The sequence below is a fragment of the Coturnix japonica genome, chromosome 17, assembly GCF_001577835.2.
Source record: "Coturnix japonica isolate 7356 chromosome 17, Coturnix japonica 2.1, whole genome shotgun sequence".
Lineage (NCBI taxonomy): Eukaryota > Metazoa > Chordata > Aves > Galliformes > Phasianidae > Coturnix > Coturnix japonica.
Window position 1 is genome coordinate 2,084,027 of NC_029532.1, and position 19,585 is coordinate 2,103,611.

General features: G+C 46.2%; 1 protein-coding gene across 2 annotated transcripts in view; it reads left to right on the forward strand.

The window, feature by feature from the left end:
* PAPPA (pappalysin 1) overlaps positions 1–19,585 on the forward strand; it is a 161,981-nt gene that overhangs the window by 92,490 nt on the left and 49,906 nt on the right. For both annotated transcript variants that reach the window (XM_015878745.2, XM_015878746.2), the window contains exons 11-12: positions 16,698–16,811; positions 17,222–17,357. In XM_015878745.2, coding sequence (XP_015734231.1) covers positions 16,698–16,811; positions 17,222–17,357 — 250 coding nt within the window. The remainder of the gene's footprint in view (positions 1–16,697; positions 16,812–17,221; positions 17,358–19,585) is intronic.

Below are 19,585 nucleotides of genomic sequence, written 5' to 3' on the forward strand. Positions count from 1 at the left end.
AATGCAGCCACTGTACAGTAGGCAGCATATGGTCACGCGGTGGAGAAAACACCACTGTGAACACACACAGCAGAAAGCCCTGCTGTGTCCCCACAGCTCGAGCGTGTTTGTTATACCCAGAAGAGATGAAGTTGTCACATCCTTGTTAAGAAAAAAACAAGGAAACCAAGCTGTTGTATTTATAGGCAGAGCACCAGCATATCACACACTGGTGGAGTGAATGGGAACATGCCTCCCGTTATTGGCTGGGCCCTGGGGAGATAACAGTGTGCTATTTACTTCCAGCAAAAGGAATTTTTGCTTTAGCTCAGCTGGTTGTATTACACCAGTGTGGGCACGTGGGGTTCATTGACCTTTTTAATCATATATGTTGGGAAAGCCTTTGTTTTCGCCAGGAACAAGGCAGACTTGCAGCTTGTGCAGGAGCACCTGACTTGTCGCTCTGGGGAGATGAGGTGGGGCAGCAGGTCATCACTGTTAGCTAGCGGAGTGCTTGAGATGAAAATTAACCCAGCATCTCCTCTAATCACCGCGTGTAATGATCACTGGTGTGTAAACATGTTTGGCTTCATTATCTGCGCAAGCATTGCGCCTTAGGGGGTTTTGTATTGATGAAAGGAGCACCTTTCTTTGCCCAGCTATCTTTCAGAGTAGGTTGTGTGCTTGCTGGTGTTGTGCAAACTTTTCATGTTGTTGCTGGGTAGTTTCCTGATTAATCAGAGTGGCATTTGTGTTGGCTTCTCATCAGGAATGCCATGAAAGATATGTTTGAGTGCAGCGGGCAGTAATGTACAGAATACATAAGCCGGTTGTTTGTTAGCCATCCCCATTTCTCATAATTACCTGACGCTCTCAAAGTGCTTGAAAGCATTTTAAAGATGTATTTCCCAATTTAAAACGTTTTCTCATCCTTAGCCATCTCGAGACCCATTGCTCTGCATGGCTGTATTTCTGCCTTAGTTTCGCTCAGCCTGTTTCTGAGCTCTATGTTTCTCACTGTGGTGCATCTCAGACATGTCTACTTATTTACTCTTATTTACTCTTGGAGGACTGTTCATGAGCAAAAGCCAGAGTGTGCTTTCTTGCTATCGTAGGGTTCCTTCTGCAGGTTGCACACCCCAGGCCTGTCTGCACAGTTAAGACATTGCCTGTTTCTTGTTCTTTAGGAACAAGGATGTTGCATTGTTGTTGTTTTGAGGTGGATCTTACATGTGCATTGTTGTTGTTTTGAGGTGGATCTTACATGTGCCTTCGTTACATGCTCGTATGAAGCTGCAGAATGGCATCATACTGAGGGAGGAGGAAAAAAGTTTGCCGTATAAGATGTGTTTTGAACAACAAAATGCTTACAAAGAACGACACACTCTTGGCAAACAGGCACGTGTTTGAAAAATGGAAAGGTCAAAGAGCCCCCCTCCAAACAGCCGTTCTTTCTGCACAAGCAAAGCTGATAGACGGCCACTTCTACTTTCCTGGCAGCCACTCGTCGGTGCAGATTAAGAAATATTCACAGCACTGACAGCATCATATTTAAAGCCGGAGAGGACTAGTCAGCAACATCACACCAGCACAGAAATGCGAGCACCGGCACAGGGTATTTTTACAGCTTGATTTCTAATCTGACATCCTCTGCAGATCCTCGGTACCTGTTATCAGCTGCAGGAGGAATTCAGCAACAAGGGCTGTGCATGCTCCTGGGCCTCTCATTTCCCTCCTGCTCTTGCAGTGAGTTTGTAAACAGGCTCTCCTTGCCATCCACCGTGTGTGAAATATTATCGGTGTTGATGGACTGGTTGTGTGGGGTTTTCTGCAGCTCTGTTTAATTCTCAGGGCTTTTCTTGTGCTAAAGATTATTGATGCTAGCATTAAGTCATCAGCTGGTGTACACTGGCAAGGACTGCAAAAAGGCAGTAGCTCTGGGCAGATTTATACTAGCTGAAGGACGGATCCAGTCGGCACAAATAGGCAGACAAAGGGCGTTACGACTGATCTGTTTTGTGAATAGCTGCCACTACTGGCAGTCCCCTGGGACTTGTTTCTCCAACCAGTTCTTACCCAGCCAGGGTCAGGCTTCTCATCACCAGCAGGAGGGAGAGGACGTGGCTTTCTTACACCATGTAAAGCACTCCTGAGCCTGGCAAAGTGTGGGCTCAGAAAGTCAGCCATTGATCTTCATGGCCAATCCCAGTGAAGATCCATCAGTGAGGGCTGCTAATTTGGAATGTGTGGTGTGTGAGCACTGTAACAGGATGGCTGTCCTATAGAACTCTTGCTGTGGAGTTGGTGGGCTCAGTTTCTGTCCTCTCACTGCACAATGGTAGGGAAACCATGGTTGGAGCAGCCTGGGAAGTGATGCCATTGCTCCTTTCCTCTTGCTGGTGGCACTCCTTCCTCCTGAGAATGGCTTATCTGTAGTTTCTCTATGGCCTTTATAGTAGAGGAGCATGGGAAGGGACTGATGGAACTTTAGGTGGTTTATTGCTGTCCTTGCCGTACCTGTAACAGCAATATGTGCTCAAGACTTGGGAGTTGGTGTTTACCTTGATGATTGTGAGCAGCAGTCCCCCCAGCAGCTTTGTCTTTCATTGCATTTCCCCCAATTGCATAGAAGCTGTTTAATTCAAGTAACCATATATATATGTGTGTGTGCGTATATACATACATATATATATTTCTACTTAAGCCATTGTCAGTACTGGCTTTTCCCCTGTGCAGGAAGGACTCGCACATCTTAGGCACAGTTAATGAAAAGGGGGCTCTTTCCTGAGGCTGCTGGGTGCACAGATCCTGGGATTCATTTTTCTTCCCACACTAACACACCCTGTTCTCCCCCTGGGTACCCCACGGGGGCTGCTATGGAGTAAGAAGCTGTGGAAGAGGATTCTTATTACATCTTTCCCACAAATGGAGGCCCCCTCCTGCCCCTATTGCACTTCCCACAATTGCACTCATCCAGACTCACTGCAGCAAACACAGTCTTCAGCTGTCCAGAGAAAGACGTCAGGAATTGCAGTATACCTGAACTTTCCAACAAATGGAAAAGGCAAGAGCACAAAAACACGTTGAATGCTGGAAGAAGTAGCATGGCAGAGCGAAAGCTTCAAGGCTGGGAAGAAAATACTGTGACAAAATTGAAGAGAAAAAATGATGAAGTTCTCTGCCACACAGCTCTACTTTGACTAATAAATATAACTCTGAAGATAATTCCCCAAAGACCCGGCAAAGCCAGCAAATAGGGCAGTCATGAACAGGAGCGTGGAGAAAGGAAACCTGCAACTTTTAATGGAGAAGCCATTCCTTTCCTTTGGGGTGATCTTGCTGAGAAGAGGGAGGGTGTCTGTCTGTCGGCTCTGCAAGTGGCCCTTTTTGAACTTCCCCATTCGCAGCCAAGTCCTGTTGCTCTTCAACGGTAAGGGTTTTATTGTGGTTGGTGGAAGAGAAAAAGATCCCCATTTTTAATAAGATGATTTGCTTCGCAAATGTCTTTGTTATTTATAGCTGAGCCAGCCTTTGAACTGCTGATCTCCGGAGGTTGAGTACAAAATCCCGCTAAGAAAAACCATTAATGGAGGAACCATGAGTGATCAGAGACCAGTTCTGGAGAAAGATGAACTGGACATTGTACAGGCTGTCGCAAGAGGAATGTAGCTTTGCTGTATTCGTCTGAGCACATTTCCAGTGCTGGCTGATGCACCATAGTTCAGAGAATTTCCAAGTCAAAAATTAGTTCAAGGGAGCCCAAAACTGAGTTTTTCTTTCAGCTATCCCACAGATAATGCAGAGCTTCCTTCTCCAGGAGCTGGGGAAGGGCACCCTGAGCCTGGCCCAAAGCTCAGGTGAGTTCAGGCAAGGGAACTCTGGGCAACGCACTCATCTTGTCATAAGTTAAGGTATATTTCATATCTTTTCAGTGAATATGGGTTAATTAAGCCTTTTCACAGCCACATTCTCTGGTTTCCAGTTAGTTTAATAGAGTTGAAAATCAGGGAACAGAAAAGTAAAGCTACTCTTTGAGTATTGAACCTTGCTTTCCCTAAGAGACATTGCAGGCACTGGGAATTGTTAGGCCCATGTGTCCCCAGGACCAGGAAGTTCAGGAGATCTATAAATGGTGATGTTGTTTGCCTGCGGAGCTCCACTGGTCCTTCTTCATGTGTTTTGCATTGCTGCTTTGCCTCGTTGGAGGATGTGGTCCATGCAGAAGGTTTGTGCCAAGGTGAGGGATGCTGCAAAGATGTGTGCTCACATCTGTGCTGTGGCTTCTGCTTAGAGATGATCTCAGTTTTCTGAAGAAAGAAACAAAAAAGAGAGAGAGACATGGGATAACTTGAAAAAACACCCATTTACAGAGAGATGGCTGAGAAAGAGTGTTACTCTTAAGGGCAATCCAGAGCTGGCCGAAGAGCAGGGGGTGCTGCCCATCACCTGGCTGCCTGTTCCTGCTGGGATGGGCAGTGGATCCCTCCCTCTCACCCCTACATCTCATCTTGCAGTGCTCCCGTGCTCCTGGCAGTGGTACCAGCAGATCCCACGCCTGATGCCGTAGCCTCTGTCTGATTTGTGTAAGGGGAGGACAGAGAGAACACAATGAGATGTCAGAGGAGATTCCAAGCAAATTTGCCAAACACTCAAGGGATTTTTTTCTTCTTTCCACTCCCCTCCCCCACTAGTTTTTAGAATAATTTTTCAAGAGCACATATGCAAGTCATCTAAGGGGAAAGAACAGTGAGTACCAGGGGCTGGTACACTGTGTTCCCTTTGTGTACAGTACAGAAAATAGATAAAAGAAACAAAGGATGATGCAGAGAGCAAAGCAGTGATCAGTACTCTCGGAGAGGTTCGGTCTGACCTTTTCAGAGATGAAGGTTAAACCAAAACTCCTCAGGTGCAGGAAATTGGTGCTGTCTCTTCCCAGGACCAGGAGAACATGTACCATTAACTAAAGAAGAGCAGAATTCCATCCCATTTGTCATTGTTAGAAGCGAGGAGAAGAAAGGCAAGAAAGGAATATTGTCCTGGGTAATAGTAAAGGATTATGTGCTTCTTTAGGAAGTAACTTACCATTTTATGATCATATCTGCTGTACACCCAGCCACCTACCCAGATTACACGCTGTAATTGAAAACAGCTCGGACCCCCCGGCATCAGCAAGCTGGAAAGCCGGACCCTGCAACCACGGCGATGCTAGTTAGCATGCAGTGCTCTGAAAGGAGACCCCCCTCCTCGGCCCTTGCCCCTCAACCTGCCAGTCTCTCCGTCTGCTGCTGCTGCTCACCATCCTTTAGATGCAGAGCATGTCCAGCCATAAGCGTGGGATAGCTCTCCTGCATCCCATCCGGGTTGTTTGTCTTGGGTCCCTCTCCATTCAGAGCAGAATGATTTTGCATAAATGCATCGACACGTCTGCTTTGTTCATGCATGAAGGGTTCTCAGCATTTCTCATCCCACCCCCGCCCTGGCCGTCCTCTCCCTACCCCCCCTGGCATGTAGCTTCTCCAGCTTTTGCATGATTTCCCCGTGCAACAGCAAACAAACCTGCCTGAAGGATTGCCAGTCAATCAAGCACAGTTAAAAATACCCAGTCAATTATTTTGGATGGAATTAAAACATGTTTGGAAGGAGAGGACGGAAAAGTGTGCAGGAGTGAAACCGTAACGTCCTTTACTATGTAATTTGGTCTCATGTTCTGCACAAGAAAACATGTAAAATATGTAAACAGAGTTCTCCAAGATTGTAATGTAGCTACAAAGCCACAGATAGACAGGCAGGCAGGGTGCTATTCTTCAGCAGAACGGAATGCCATCCTCAAAACCACACGATCATTTCTTTAAGCCTGAAAGTAAACTTTCTCATGCCAGTAGCAGGGAATTTATTTTTTCTTTTAAATGGAGGATTGTCTGCACTACTCGTCCGGAGTACTGTAGGCATTTTCGCCCACATTGTAATGAGAGACCTCATATTTTGAATGCCACTCAATTTTGGGGTGTTCATCTCAAGATGTCTCTAAAAGGCATGATTTTTGGATGGCAGTGCTTATCCAACTCTGTCCTGAAAGTCCCTCCAGTCAATCCCTCTGTCCCCACCTGGCTTTCAGAAATAAAAGCCCTAAGCTGGGGACCACTTGGATCGACTCTTGTGTTGCTACAAGTTCCTGAAGCATCCGGCTTCAGTTGGAGCCGTAATTGCTGAGGAAGCCCAAATTAAAACTCTTCTTTTATAAGAGTTACCCATGAAGTTTAAGAATCAGTTTCCTCTGTTGTCTTTTCAGTGGTGAATCTGGTAAGAGACACAGTTTGCCCACTCTGTACATGGCTGTTTCCATGATCAGTGCTGCTACCCATGCACACATGTATGCACACCCCAAGAGAAGCCCTCATTTCAGCAGAAGATCAAACTGCCAGCCATTGGTCATTGCTTATTCCTAGCATTTGAGGCAGAGGTTCTTTTTGTTCCATGTTTTGGTAATTAACCCTCGCATCACAAGTCCCCCTTCTGACACAGAAGCTGAAGCATGTCTTGGCGATTACTTAGTCAGGGTTGCACAGGGGATGCAAGGCAGATTTGATCCTCTGTGACCTCGTGTGTCCCTGTTACTTCCTCACAGTCCCACCAGCCCTCTGCTGGGCCCTTCTAGTCCTGGTGGAGTGGTACTTTTGTGCAGTTCAGCTTCTTAAAAAGTAATTATAATGAAAATCCTACAAATGCAACCAAGGCCAAATTCCAAGGTGCATTTGGGTGTTTAGTTGGGAAAGTCTTAGTTTAGTATTTATTAGTATTTATTGCCTTAGCATCTACCTGCTGCTGGATTCCTAATGAGCAAAGTGCTTTTGAAGGCCCTATTTAGCCCTTCTCTTCACCTTTCTCCATCCAGATATATTTGAAAACCTGCCTTCTAGCAAAGCAGACCTTTTCCTGGGGTACTGCACTGTGTTCACACTGTGACCTACTAGAAGAGGAAGGTGTATGGAAGCTTTCCTTTGTCCTAGGAGTTGTTTCTGCTGGGAAGGGCTGAGACCTGGCAGCTGTGAGTTCCTGATGGGTGGTGAGGCTGAGGAAGCTGTGAGCTTCCCACACAGGTGATGCTTGTCCTTGAGTCACCATGGCAGCTCAGTGAAAGCATCTGGGACACACGTGGTTTCCTGGTTTGATCTGTTGGAGCTTGGGGTTCCTCTGAGCAACCAGGTCTATACCAGAGTTAAAGGAAGGTGGTAGGCTTCCCCTGACACCTCCACTCATGGTGCTGTGTGGCTGCAGATGTGCATGGACTGGAGGGCCCAGCTCAACCTGAGGAATTTGGTTGTGTGGCAGCAGTTCCGTTACCCCAGCATTCCAATGGGAAAAGCTCAGGTAAGCAATTGTGAACCTTATGATTTGTATACCATAGGCTGTGCCTTCAAGAATTAAGCAAAGCAAGCTGCAGACTAATTTAATCTCAACTGGAGCTAAGGAGATGAGGAGGGAAACAAAGGGCTGGATGGAGTGTAGGTGCAACCAGCTCCCTGTGCTGGCATGGGTTGCAAGCCCTGCTGCAGCCTTTCCCTTGCTGCTATGCTTGGAGCCTCTTCTTAATGCATCACATCTCCTGAGATGTGACTAATTAAAGCCTGCTGACAGGCCAGAGCAGACCTCTACCCTTGGGATTGGAGGCATGTGGATGTCTTTATATAGGGAAGGCCAACGATGTGGTGTCTAGTTGGGTGCAGTAAGGACAGCTGAGCTGCACTGAGAGAGAAAATGAGGTGGGGATAGGGGGCTTAGCACCCCCCAGTTCTCGTTGCCTGGGGAAGTGCTGTGTTGCGAAGGTTGCATGTGGTTTGTGCAGTGTGTTTACATGTCCCTAACCCTAAACAAAGCTGAAAAGCACGAGTTTTAACTCTGGAAACAAAAGCGCTGGAAACCCTTAGTTTTCTGCACATGAGAAAGTTTTGTTCTTTAAACACACAGATGTTTTCAGATGAAAAATCACTCTTTTGACCTTTCCTGAATGTGACCATGTGGTCAGAGCTGACATTAACCACTGCTTGGCTGCTCTCTGTGGCCGCAGGCGAAGCTCAGCAGTGTCCTTGTTGCTCTGGTGGTACCTGTCCCACACCTCATGGCAGCTGCTGCCTTGGGTTTTATTCCTGTTCATCTGTCTTTGTATCAGAAATGCTGCACGAGTCCTTCTGAGCATCTCTGTGTGCCCATATTCTAAAGAGGTGAAGCTGAAGTTCTCTGGGATTTTGTTCTTGTTGCTTTTGGGGCTTTGTCCAGCGAGCTGCGTGCTTCCTTCATAGGAGTAAACTTATGGGACCTGCTTTGGGTAGCAAGAAGGGGATGCTCGGTCCTGCTTTGCCTTGCAGTAGTGGCAAGCTAGCAAAACTACAATGGATCCAGTGAGTTGAATCCACTAGTACAACAATAAAATACTACACTGAAGATCCTCCCAGTATGTGGCACACGTTCTGCCTTTAACAGCTTGATTTCCTGGTGCCAGTTGCTCTCAAATGAACTGCTCCCATCAAAGGGGGGAAAAGAAAGATGAAAGAAAAGCCTTTTGCTGTGCTCCTCAGTGGTAAAAATGTATGGGGTGGGATTGTTTTCCATTACTGCAACCCCCCATGGGCAGCCTTGGCCCACAGTGCTGTGCAGCCCTTGCTGCAGTGGACCAGGCTGTGAGAGATGAGCAGTTCTGGAGCCCGAGCATGCAGCCAACAATAATGTTCTGGCTACTGTATTTGTTTAACCTCGCTCTGTAGTGGATGGATATACAGTCTGCTAAAGCACTTGTCAGTCTATAATGCCTTCACACGTTGGTGAGCAACAGTGTGGAAGTTGTAGACAGAGCTTTTGCTGCAGGTTGGAAGCGTCAATTAACTTTAATGAGGTTGATGTTTGCAGAAGTGGAGTATGAGGTCTTGTTTGTTTGCTGTTTCTTCCTGCTGTTTGTCCAGCAGGTCGCATTTGGCTGCTGTTTCTAATGGTGGCCGTATTTAGAAGTCAGATCATGATAGGAGAGTGCAGTTCAGGGCTAATTCTAAGAATTAATCTAGGTGAACCCCTGGCAGCACTGGGAGCAAGGTGCTGTTGTTTGAGAGCAGCACCTGCATGTCCTGTCGCTGTGCTGAAGGATGAGTGAGCTCCTGATGTGAGTAACCAGGATCTCATGGCAGGAAAATGGTTCCGTTGCACATTCATGTGCCTCCTATAAGACTGTGCTCTGCGGTGTAGTGCACTGTGAGTTATCACTTGCCTTTGCCCCCATTCATTGTGAACTGCTGAATAGCAAAAGAGGCAAGAGCAAGTGCTAATTGCCCCCTTGAGCTCTGAGTGGTAGCATATACTTGTGAGCCTGTGCAAAAGATGAGTTGATTATTAAATCCCCTTATTTTCCTTGCTCTTTTGCTATCGTTCCCAGCCCTGGCTCAGGTGATGTGTTTGGGGTGATCCTTTGAACCGTGAGATCACCTGGTTGGGGTTTTATTGTAAAGTTAGGGCTCTGTATTGTTTTTTCCACACATCCAGCTCGCATCCTATGTATTTTGATTACACTTGGCTAGATGTTAAAGCCAGTGTGGGTTTGGGAGAGGGCCAGTCAGAATTGATTTACAGGGTTTTTTTTCCAGGTACGCCATGTGAAGTTTATGGTATGGTGTGATTTTGATTTTTAACTCATTTGTTTTAAATGAAGTTTGCTTTGAATTCGGAGATAGCAGAAATTCAAAGGAGAGCTTTAAGGGTGTGGGTCTGTGTGATTTAAAGCCTGCAACTATGTTGCTTATTTGGAAGTGAAATAACTATGTATTTTGAGAGAGCTGATGTTAATAAGGCACATTGGATACACGTGCAATCTGGGCTGTCATCTGATGGAAATCCCTGCAGTTCTTGTTTGCTTTCCTGAAATTAAGTCAACTTACATGACAAAATAAAATAGCCCTTGCATCTCCCACTCATTTCTGAATGGGAGCCCTGCGTTACATCCAGTTCTCTACCCTGAGAAATTTCCCTTTGGTAATGAACACTATCATTTCTTACTGTGTAAGTAGAGGAATTTATCATCCTGTCATACTGCAAGCAAACTACAGATGCCAGCATTGGTATTTCCACGCACTTAAAGGTCATTTCTCAATTAATAAAAAAATCCAGCCAGACCTTCAGCTGAAAATTGTGGTTCTTTGTTAAAGAAAGCTGTAGTAACAGGCAAACTGAATGCCAGGTCTGCAAGACCTAGACACCATCAGCTGCTCCAGATTCAAATGGGAAGGGGCTGTGCTGAGACTGGATGCAGCAAGTGGCAGTGGGGCTTTATTCCATCCTGCACAAGATGCAGTCTGCCTCCCAATCCCACCACCAAATCCTGTTCTTCATTATACGGGTAAAATTGACAGATGTGATTTCCTCTTATTTCTGAGCCAACTGAATCTGGGAGTAATACAGCATCAGTGTGTTACCCTGGGAGTTTTATCAGCTTCCAGTTGATAACAGCTTTTCTGTTGATCACCTGCTTGCATGCCTTTGTCCTGGCAAAAAGCAACCACACTACGGTCCTTCATCTGTTGCCTTCAGACCTCTGAGTTCCCCAACTAAAACAGGCAAAAGCAGACAAAGAGCACAAAATTTAGTCAGACTGCATTTTTCAGACTCATTCTTTGCTGCTTTAAAAGCACCACTACTCAAGGATTGTATCGCTGCAAACAAATCAGACACAGAGAAGCAGGAGAGGTTTGGAGTAGAAGCTGCAGTTTATAAATATCAGAGGTCAGGGAGAATTGCTGTTTAAGATGCGGAAGCAGAGTAGAAGGCTACTGAAAGACAGAGGACACAAATTCCATTGCCTCGTGCTTGTAACATGTGCTGCTGTATTTGCTTTGGTTTTCTTTCTTGTTTTTACAGTATCAGAGTGTTGTAAATCCATGTTTTTTTTCACGGAAAAATAATGCATAGATAGTTTGGATAAAATAATTGGGATGTTTTTTCTTAAGTTTAGGAGGCCAACGTGAAATGACCCAATACTGGCTAGAGGGGGTGGAGTCACCATTGCTGGAGGTGTAGGAGAAAAGGGCAGATGTGGAACTGAGTGGTCAAAGCAGACATAGGCATGTGCTGATGTTTAGACTGGGTGATCTTATTGGTCTTTCCAACCTCAGTGATTCTGTGTTGGTCAGCCAGGTGTTGACTTGAATCTCCTGACAGGGCAGATCCTGAACAGTGGAAATATCACATCCAGAAACACTAGTGAGGAGGTTCGTCCTGCAATCTGTCTGATTAGAACCTAGAAGAAAACCCTGAGCAAAATTTCTCAAGTCCTGTATCTCAAATGTTTTGTGTACAATTTCCATCCGAGCTCTGTGGCTTTAGGGGTTTGAAATGGTCTTAGAAACTGGCTGATTTTTGTAGTGTTTGTTGGAACCTTTTTAATGGTCCAGTGCTCACTAATATGGGCGATTTGTTGGGGTTGTTTTTTTTCCCCTGCAACTCCAACCCAATTCCCAGCTGAAATGAGGAGAGCAGTACGACAGCTTTCAGAACAGATTGGAGCTCTGTGCTGCAGTAGGCAAACTGGGGGTGTCCATGTGTCAATCAAGCTGCCTTATAGCATTGGGCAGTGAGCAGGCAGGAACCTTTCTGATATTTAGCAACTACACCATCAGTGGGAAAAACTGACCTTAGGTCTGCAAGAATAATAGCATACTGAAGGATAAAATGTCTGGGTAATGGTCAGCCCCTGTTTCTGGCAGAGAAGAGAGGAGTTTTTCATCTATAAGGATGTGTTAAAATGATGCATGTGTCATGGCTGGGATGCTCTGGTATTTGTTGAGTTAAATATAAATAACATTCTGCTGAGCAGAATGCTAAAAATTATAGGCTAATTAGGGTTCATTAGTACAGTCAAAATCTGTTCTTCAGCTGGATCTTCAAACAGAATGTCCTGTTTGTGCCTCTGCAGATCTCCCATCGGTGTGTGAGTGTTTCCATGTGCTTGTATAGCCTCACTTGGGATGTTCTGTGCTCCACAAGTAGACGGCTACTGTGGGTTTTATCAGTGGATCCTCCTCCTGTTTGTTTTGGGGTTGTGACTTTGCAAATAGGACAGCAACCCACAGCACTGTCTCAATACAGAAGTGGCAGCAGGAATGAGGAGGGAGAGGCAGTGTGGTGTTTGGGATGTGATAGCCACGTCAGCCCTGTGCTGTCTGATGGACAGACACTTGTGATGGCCGTTCCCATGCGTACCCTGCAGACATGGTCTGGAGGAAGCCCTGCCATGGGGAACAGATGGCTTTGGGGAACAGATTTGCTGTGTGCAGGCGCCTGTGGGCACGCAGACAGGCACGTCCGCTCCCACTGCGGGTGCCAGCACTGAGCAGGGCAGTGTCCCAGTTTGAATAGCAGTTTTGCCTGTCTGCATTTAGGATTATTTTGATACAACGATGTGAGAGTTGAGAACTACCAGTGTCTGCAAAGCCTGCGGTGTCGGGCTGTGCTTGCTCAATAGGAAGGACAGGGCTGGGTGTCACTGATGCATGTTTAACCCACTCCTATGGGAGGCATCTCTTCCACATGTGTGTGTCTCTTCATAACATCTGAGCACCTTTTTTGTGGCTATCATAGAGTCACAGAGTGGCCTAGGTTGGAGGAGACCTTAAAGATCATCTAGTTTCAACCCTCTGCTATGGGTGGCGTTGCCAGCCACTGGGCCAGGTTATCCATGGCCCCGTCTAGTCTGGCTTTGTGTGTGTCCAGAGATGGGGCAATGACATTTACCCTCAGGATACCTTTGTGATGTGGAGCAGTATCACTCTCACCTTACCAATGTGGACTGGAGAAGCCCAGTGCCCAGGACCACATGCCCAGCCCACAGGAATGGTGATCCTTAACTTGTGGTGTGCTGGCAATAGATCCCTCTAACACAACATAGCATTTCATGGCAGCAATGCAATGAGAGGTAATGGCCTTAAGTTGTGCTAGAGGAGGTTCAGGTTGGATATTAGGAAAAAATTCCTCTCTGAAAGAGTGGTCAAGTATTTGAGTCCATGGAAGAGGTGGAGTCTCAGAAGTGGGAGATGTGGCACTGAGTGATGTGGTCAGTGGGCATGGTGAGGGTGCGATGAGGTTGGACTTGGTCATCTTAGAGGCCTTTTCCAACCTTGATGATTCTATGAGGCCAAAGGTAGGCACCATTGCTCTGGTTGTGGTACGTGCTTACAGTGGAACATCCTGTGGTGCTGTCTGCAATCTACCTGTTATTCATGGGATGGCTGGGCCAACGTTCACAAGGCTGCCTTCCAAAATTTGGTCTTCAGCAAATTTTCCCACATTACCTGCAGGGGAAAAAAATGTTATGAGGAAATGAAGCTGGTTGCAATACTGAATGTTTTTTAGATGTGGCAATGAATTGAGCACTCCTGATATATCACTTTTCCCTTCCTGCTGACACATTCTTTGGTCCCCTTGAGTGAGAGAAGGAAAACAGGAGAGGCGTTTTGAAGAACATGCTGTCCCTGTGATTGACAGGGGGCTGCATAAATCAGTCAAAGGGAATCCTCCAGGCATTCCCTCTTGTGAGAAGATCCCACAGTGCTCCCTGGCCATGCTCATTCTGCCTTTCGATGCTTGTGTACAAAGTGTGTGGGTGGAAGACAAGCTGGATTAGAACCTCTGAAAGGAACAGACATAAACTTTTTTAATTGAAAGCAGCTTTCTAGGGAGGGGTATGGCATGGGCTTCCAGTAAGTAGACACAAATAGTCCCAAATAGTTTGGAACAAAGACTGGACTCCTATGGTTCCCACTGCTGTGTGGGGCTGAGAACCTGGATAAGCCCCAGTGAGTGAAGTTTTGAGTCTTGCCTGATTCCGTCATTCTTCAAAGCAAATACTTTAGTGTGTGGTAACACCCTGAAATGAAAAGTACATCTATCCCTTCTTCCCTCCGCAGCTGTCAGGTGTTTTAGCTGCTGTTTTTCATCATTGTAGCAAACAGGAGGATGTTAGGAAATAATTTATTTCTCCTAAGCATTAATTTGTAGCCATGAGGAGAGGTGATGCTGTCTTCCTGGCCATTGAAATGCACTGAGATGCTATTTTCTAGTCTTTCTGTCTCCTAGTGTTCCTTTCTTGTGTGTTCTCCTCCTTACCCTGCATGCAGCTGTCCCGTACAGCTCAACTGTGGCTTAGGAGTGATGGTATGGCAGTAATAGATGCCTTCTGCTGACTCCTTCTAGGGATGCCCTGGAGGCAGAAATGTGAAGGGCTGTCTGAGCAAGTGGTTCTGACTTTGCAGTTGTTGAATGACACTCAGTTGCTTGTTAGAATTGAAAAGGGGGGATGTGTTTGCCATGAGTAGGTTATTGGAACCTTTTATCCAATCAGGTTGTGATTAGAAGTCTCAAAGAATATGTTAATACCAGGTGGATTTGCTGGAGAGCAGTTAGTGTAGGAGAGGATCTTGAAGTCTCTCCTAATGTCACGTCTTTGGACATTCCCCTTACTTGCCAACCATGCTCTTCTCATGGAAGAACATTTTACCCTGGTGCTGTTTTGAATCCCTTGACTGAGGAGCAATGGATCAACCTCAGCAGGAGGGAGCCTGTCGAACCTGTTGGATTCAGAACACTCTCCCAAGGCTGCACAGCCTCCAACACAGGCTCTTTATGTTGAGGTTTTTGCCGATAGTCTCAGGCAGAACCAGAGAGTGCTGGAGTTCACGCACACACACAAATCAAACAAGGCATTTAGAAGTTATCAGAGATTTCCAGCCCACCTCAGCAGGGGTTTATTTTGGGTTTGATTCAAACTTTTGGCAAAGGTCCGGGTGAAGTTTTTAATACAGGTTTTCACTCATCCATCAAGTGGCACTTAAAACACACTGAACGTCAGGAATCTTGTTTGTTTCAAGCACCTTTTTGGAGCGGTAGAGCTGGAGGAGATATAACAACAAAATCACATAAAAGTAATGAGACCTTTGTTCATGTCAAAGAGCTCTCTGACCATATAAATTGCAGATGTGGGTATGATAAATTCCCTAGCTGGAGAGGTATTAAAATAAAAACCACGCTCCCAACAAGAGACAGGCTGCTGAAAATGCAAGAAGGGAGAGTTGCGAAATGGTACATGTCGAATTGCTGGCCTGGATTTCAAATGCCAAAGATAGTTTATGTAAAGCCTTGCTCTGCTGTAAAATGTAACACTATCCACTGGCTAGCCTCAATGAAGCTTGGTCACAGTTGTTTTAGAAAATAAATAAACTAAAAATCTTCTTCCAGCCCATTAAAGCTGATTTATGTTTTGCCCGTGGATTCCTCTGTGCTGGATCTTGAGGGACTCAGATTATAGAAGGGATTACCTCACTCTTGGCCAATCTGGTTTCTCGTTCCCAGGCATCCCAGGCTCTTTGTATTGCACTGACTTTGCCTGTTGAGACCAAGAGGTCTCGCACAGCTACCAAGCAGGCAAAGGACTTTGAAAGATTAAAAGCACCTCCATTAATACTCTCATTATACTTCAAGGTTTTCGTTTTGTTTGAATAATCAGGAAAATTGCTTATGGGAATGGCTGTACTGACAGCACATCACCATCAGGTTGCTCAGTTAATTCTCCAGTCTTGGAAAGAAATCTCATAATGTCCCCAAAAGTACACGGCTTCACTTAGCACCTGATGCAAGTGCCTGTGCCTTGGGCTCCCCACGTTGCACACCCACCAGGCTGCTTGGGCCCCCCGGGTTGCACTCACAGCTCTGCTGCCAGCACACTGCATGACCATGTGGAATTGCCTCCCTCCCCATGAGTTACCCAAGTGCTGTGGATGTTAGCAGGTACTCTTCTGATGGAAGCAGTCCTGGAGTGCAGCTGTTGCCTTTTGGATTGTGCATCTTCCCTTTCTTGTTCTTCCTTGGGGAATGGAAGCTGTATGAAGGCTATGGTCATGCATAAAGCAGTATCACTGCATTGTGTGGTTTCATTGTCAATCCTACCATTTCTTGCAGCTTTATTTCTATGTACTGGTGGCCCTGCAAGGCTGTGGTACTTAAATTCAGGCATTCTCTTGTTCAGGCTTTCCATCTATGCCAGCATTTGGGATTCATCTACTCATTCTTCACTGAAAAGAGAAATAATGATCCCATTGCTGCCTTCCATGGGAAGTACTGTAGTTATAAGATGATGATTCAAATTATGGAGACTGGTTAACAACAAGAGAAATGAGTTTGCTGAAATTGGGTTGTACAGACAGGACTTTGCTGGCTACGCCTCTTCCTAAGTTCATATGGCCATCTGTGGCTTCCCTGGGGTTACAGCAACACGCAGGTTTAAACAGGACATTGCTTGAGTACTGTGGAGAGCATCTGCAGACTGTCTGTGCTTGGAACTGGCATGTCCAGAAGCGGTCGTCACTTTGAGTCCAAAGGGAAGAGCTGCGGTCTGTTTGGGTGGGAGCAGAGCTGGGCTGCATGCTGTCAAGGCCCTTGTTGTACCAAATTAGGAGGGAACTGTTGGCTGCCATCCGTCTGCTGTGAGTCTTTCACTTCTTTTTATGTTTCAGTTTTTCTCATTGAGGTAGAAGACCTGGAAACTTAACTTTTGAATAATCTCGTGGTATTTAGAAATGTCACTGCTGTGTATTATTTTATCCTAGCAGTGCACCTGGACTTTTTCCCCTGCTTTAAATAGTCACAGTCCTTTCCTGCTGACACCTACATTTGTTTGGATGTTTCTCCCTCAGACATGTCGCACGAAGGTGATTGATTTGAATGATGGTGTTTCCCAGTACGCCTGGTACCCCTGCACTGCCAACTTCCAGTACTCCCACATGGCACAGACCATTTTCTGGCTAAAGGTAAGTACGCATGTTGTTCGCAAGTCTTCCCTTTGCCTGCTTGTATGAAGTTACTCCAATAGACAAAATACCATGGGACTGCCTTCCCAGGGCCAAGCAGCGACTTTCTTTGAAGTACATTTAGTGGGAAATGGCAAAACAAGGTCTCTGAACCTCTTTAGAGAGCCAGTGGTGAAGTCCATCCCTATGGCAGGTCTGGTGAGTTTCTTAGAGGCTGCAACTCCAGCTGCAGGGCTTTTTAACTCAGGTTTAAGCTAGTTTGTGTAGGAGAGATTGGAAGAGAAGACGTCTTCGTGACCTGGAATGGGAATTGATCTTTCAAAAGTTCAGTGCTGGCTCTTTGTATTTTTTCAAGCACAGCACATCTGCTGTACTCAGTCTCAACCTGTGTGGGGCTTTTGTTTTCCCAGGCTTATTTTTCCACACCTATGGTGGCTGCGGCAGTCCTTGTCCACTTGGTAACTGATGGGACCTATTACCTGGATCAGAAGCAGGAGACCATTGGTGTGCAGCTGTTTGACACCAAAGAACAAAGCCACGATCTCGGTGAGATTGTATTGAATTTAAGACCCTTTTTTGTTGCTAGCGTAATGGTAGCCCCATTCACAAATGATGACCAGTGCTCCTGCTTAGTTTTTTCAAGGTCAGACAGAAAGGGCACTCGCTTAATGCCTCTAGACCTGAGTTTGACTGGAGTCAGTTGAAAGCAATGGAACATTTTGCCCAGACATTTCTCCACAATTCTTCTCCGTTTTCAGAAGAGTTTAGTTCCCATTTAGTCATTAGAATAAGATCACATTAGTGCTTCATGCAGAGAACCCCCCTGGAGAGACATTTACAGTGATACAGATGAATTGCTGGTAGCAGAGAGAGAGACATTAACCCCATTCTGTGGCAGCTGGAGCAGCAAATGCTTCTGTTTCACAAGGTGTAGTTGGTTGGATTGCCCAGTCAGAGGGGGCTGCATCTAGCCCTGCTCGCAGGGAGGCTTCCACAGCTGTTTAACAGCCTGGAAACTGCATCTTCTAAAGCTTCATTGTAATGCCTCCCATAAGCTCTGGAGGGGCTCCAGGGATGGCTGCTGAGCCAGCTGTGTGAGGGCCATTTGCTGGTGCCATTGTCCAGTGTAAGAAAATCATCATCAAGATGCTTTGATGCCTTACAATGAAAAAACTTTGTTACTGACGCAGATTCTTTTCTTTCTGGGGGTAACAACCTCTTCATGAGAAACAGCAGTTTATATAGGCCAAAGTGTTCCAGGTTTGACGAAGGTCCAACCCAAGGGCCCACATGGGCTGGATGGGAGATGTATTGCCTCAAGCCTGTGCCTGGCAGAATCTATGGACCTGCCGGCCATGGTGAAGTCCCTGGATAGACCATTTGTACCTCTACTCTGAGCAGAAATACCTGGGGAAGTTGTGTCTCGTGCTCTGATTACAGCTGCATTTAAGCTTCAGGACCAAGCAGCTCTCCTGAGCTTCCAGCTCTGTGTTAGGGCAGGGCTTGTGAAGTTCTTTTTCTTCCTTTGCCTTTTTATCCGCTGGGAAGAAAGCTGACAGTGCCATCTTGAAGGCAGTTTTTAAGCAAACACAGCCCCCTCCCCCAGATTTTTGTGTGACTAGAACTTTATGGTTTCAGCAAGCTCAAACTCCATTGAACTACCTCCTAGTGACAAGAAGAACAGACACCAACACAAGTGAAAGGTGTTGGATGACTGTCCAATGTGATATGTAACGTTGGTGGGATGTAGAAGAAAAGAAAGGCAGTGTGTGTGGTGTCTCTTGTCAGAGAACAAAGAGAAATTCAGAGCAATTGTGCAGGTTGAGTCAGAATAGCTCCCAGTTGGCCGGAACCCTGGATTGGTTTTATCCTCCATTTGCAAAACAGTGGCACATAGTTCTTTCCCTCTGAGAAATAAATGACGGAGACGCGAGCGTGCCAACAAATACTTAATGCAATATTTTGTAAAGAGACAGACAGATTATGAGAGAAAGAACAAGAAAGAGGAGCAAAGAGAAAGCTGAGGGTGAGGTTATGAAATCCTGGATGAAGTTGCAACATGGCTTTGGCATGGTTTAAGCCGATGCCTGCAGATCTTCATGGCTAAGATGCTTCATCATAGAAAAGCCCCTCTGACCTCCTGCGGATGCTCTCCCAGAGCAGAGGTGTAGGTAGGTTGCCCAGCACTTCTCACTCAGGCAGAGCTCCCATCGCTGTTTTCACTGAGTCTCAGTGCAGCACGAAGCCCTTTTTCCCCAGTGTTTCACTTGATAGTTTTGAGTTATCACAGTGGCAAGCTGGAAGCTGCTGCTGAGTTGCAAACTTTGGCCTGCACTGCATGCAGGACCGTGGACAGTTGGCCAGCCCTAAGCAGTGGCAAATGACAAGAGCAGCCAGAACGTAGAAGCAGTGATTTTTAAAGCTTGGTCAGTCCTCAGAGCACTAAAGCTCTTGCCCACGAGTGAAGTGCAGTGTATCCAGAAGTGCTGTTTCCTTTCTGACCAGAACAAGGTTTTTCCATGTGGACTCGCAGAAAATAATGAGAAACTTCTTTCGAGCCTTGGTAGGGGATGGAGAGGCTGGGATGCCAAACACCAGCACTGTTAATTCAGAGCATTTGTAGTTGCTGGGGTGAGTTACAAGAAGCTCTGAGGGCCCTGGACACAGAGCTATGGGGGCAAACATGGACAACTCTCACTCCCCTGCCATGGGCTCCTGTGCTGCCTTGAGGGATTTTTTTTTTGCTGGTGAAGTTAGGTGGATTAAATGAACCT